Consider the following 1,659-nt stretch of genomic DNA (forward strand, 5'->3'; position numbering starts at 1 on the left):
GGGGCCGGGGCCGGCGGCCGCCTGCTCACTTCTTGTTCTTGAGCTGGTTGGCGAGCCAGTCGAGGCCCTCGTAGAGCCCGTCCCCACTGGTGGCACAGGTGGCCTGGATGTACCAGTTACGGTGGCGCAGGGAATGCAGCCCCAGCTTGTCCGTGATCTCCGCCGCGTTCATGGCGTTGGGCAGGTCCTAGGGCAGAGACGGGGTCACGCGCCGGCCCCGACGCCGCGGGGATGGGCGTCATGCCGCCGTGGGGGCTGATGCCAGCCCCGATGCCACGGGGATGGGCACTATACCACCACAGGGGCTGGCGCCAGCCCTCGTGCTGCGGGGAGTAGCACCGGCCTGCCATGGGGATGTGAGACACCAAGGCCTTGATGCCATGGGGACAGGCATGGTCCGGCCAGAGGGAGTATTAAACACCAGCCCTGATGCCACGGGGATGGGCAGAGCCCCGCCACAGGGGCTGTTTAATGGCAGCCCCGACGCCACAGGGATGGACGAGGTCCTGCCACGAGGTGTCTCAGACACCAGCCTCGACGCCACACGCATAGGCATGGTCCTGTCACGGGCGTTGCTAGATATCAGCCCCGACACCCCGGGGATGGGCATGCTCCTGCCCCGGGCACCCAGACACCAGCCCCGATGCCCCAGGGATGGTCCCAGCCCTGCCATGGGGGCTGCCCCCACCCCCCCACCCCAGACCCACCTGCTTGTTGGCGAAGACGAGGAGGACGGCGTCCCGCAGCTCGTCCTCTGCCAGCATCCGCATCAGCTCCTCCCGCGCCTCGTTCACCCGCTCCCGGTCGTTGCTGTCCACCACGAAGATCAGCCCTGGGGACAGCGAGCGGATGCTGCTGGGAGCGCAGGATTCGGCCGGCCCCACGGCTGCCCTGCTCCCCGGCAAGCCTCGTCCCACCATTGCGACCCCGGCAGCGGGGGGGGGATGACCTACCCTGGGTGTTTTGGAAGTAATGCCGCCAGAGGGGTCGGATCTTGTCCTGCCCACCCACGTCCCACACGGTGAAGCTGATGTTCTTGTACTCCACCGTCTCCACGTTGAACCCTGCGGGAAGCGACAGCAGAGGGAAACTGAGGCACGTGGGGCCGCGAGCCCCCTCTCAAGGAGCCCTGATGGCGAGGGGTCCCTGCCCAGTGCCCCCCCCCGCCTCCCGCTTTGCACACCTATGGTGGGGATGGTGGTGACGATCTCCCCCAGCTTCAGCTTGTAGAGGATGGTGGTCTTCCCGGCGGCGTCCAGCCCCACCATCAGGATCCGCATCTCCTTCTTTCCGATCAGGCTCTTCAGCAGGTTCCCAAAGATGTTGCCCATGGTGACGGCGGCGCTGGCTCCGTCCGCAGGCGAGGCCGGATCCTGCGGGGGCACAGGGCAGGTGCTGGGGTGGGGGGGTGGCCCTGAGAACTGGGGGTGGGAGGTGGGGGCAGGCTGCGGGGCTCCAGGGATCCCCTGCGCTCTGGGGAACTGCGGGGATTGGGGACCCCCATGGCCTGGGGGGATTCAAGGGCTTCAGGGGATCCCGGGTGGGGGTCCAAGGACGGGCCCACACGCTCCATGGGGGCTGCCCCTCCATGCAGCTCAACGGGGTGGGGGGAGGCCGTGCTGGGGATGTGCCCCCCCCCTCACACTGCACCCTCCAAGG

At 68.3% G+C, this 1,659-nt stretch overlaps 1 protein-coding gene across 1 annotated transcript; it reads right to left on the bottom strand.

Moving 5' to 3' along the window:
- Positions 1-25: 25 nt before the first annotated feature.
- ARF3 (ADP-ribosylation factor 3) lies at positions 26-1,331 on the bottom strand. The gene is made up of 4 exons (XM_010566550.1): positions 1,184-1,331; positions 954-1,064; positions 708-832; positions 26-187 (listed from the first exon to the last, which is right to left on the bottom strand). The coding sequence occupies exons 1-4, from the start codon at positions 1,329-1,331 to the stop codon at positions 26-28; spliced, it is 546 nt and encodes a 181-aa protein (XP_010564852.1).
- Positions 1,332-1,659: the final 328 nt, after the last annotated feature.

The sequence above is a fragment of the Haliaeetus leucocephalus genome, unplaced genomic scaffold (genome assembly GCF_000737465.1).
Source record: "Haliaeetus leucocephalus isolate CR32 unplaced genomic scaffold, Haliaeetus_leucocephalus-4.0 Scaffold214, whole genome shotgun sequence".
Lineage (NCBI taxonomy): Eukaryota > Metazoa > Chordata > Aves > Accipitriformes > Accipitridae > Haliaeetus > Haliaeetus leucocephalus.

Coding starts and splice junctions, on each gene's coding strand:
- ARF3 (XM_010566550.1), bottom strand. CDS start 1,331: ATGGGCAACATCTTTGGGAACCTGCTGAAGAGCCTGATCGGAAAGAAG. Junction 833..953: donor TTACTTCCAAAACACCCAGG/GTAGGTCATCCC, acceptor CGCTGTCCCCAG/GGCTGATCTTCGTGGTGGAC. Junction 188..707: donor TCGTCTTCGCCAACAAGCAG/GTGGGTCTGGGG, acceptor TCTCTGCCCTAG/GACCTGCCCAACGCCATGAA.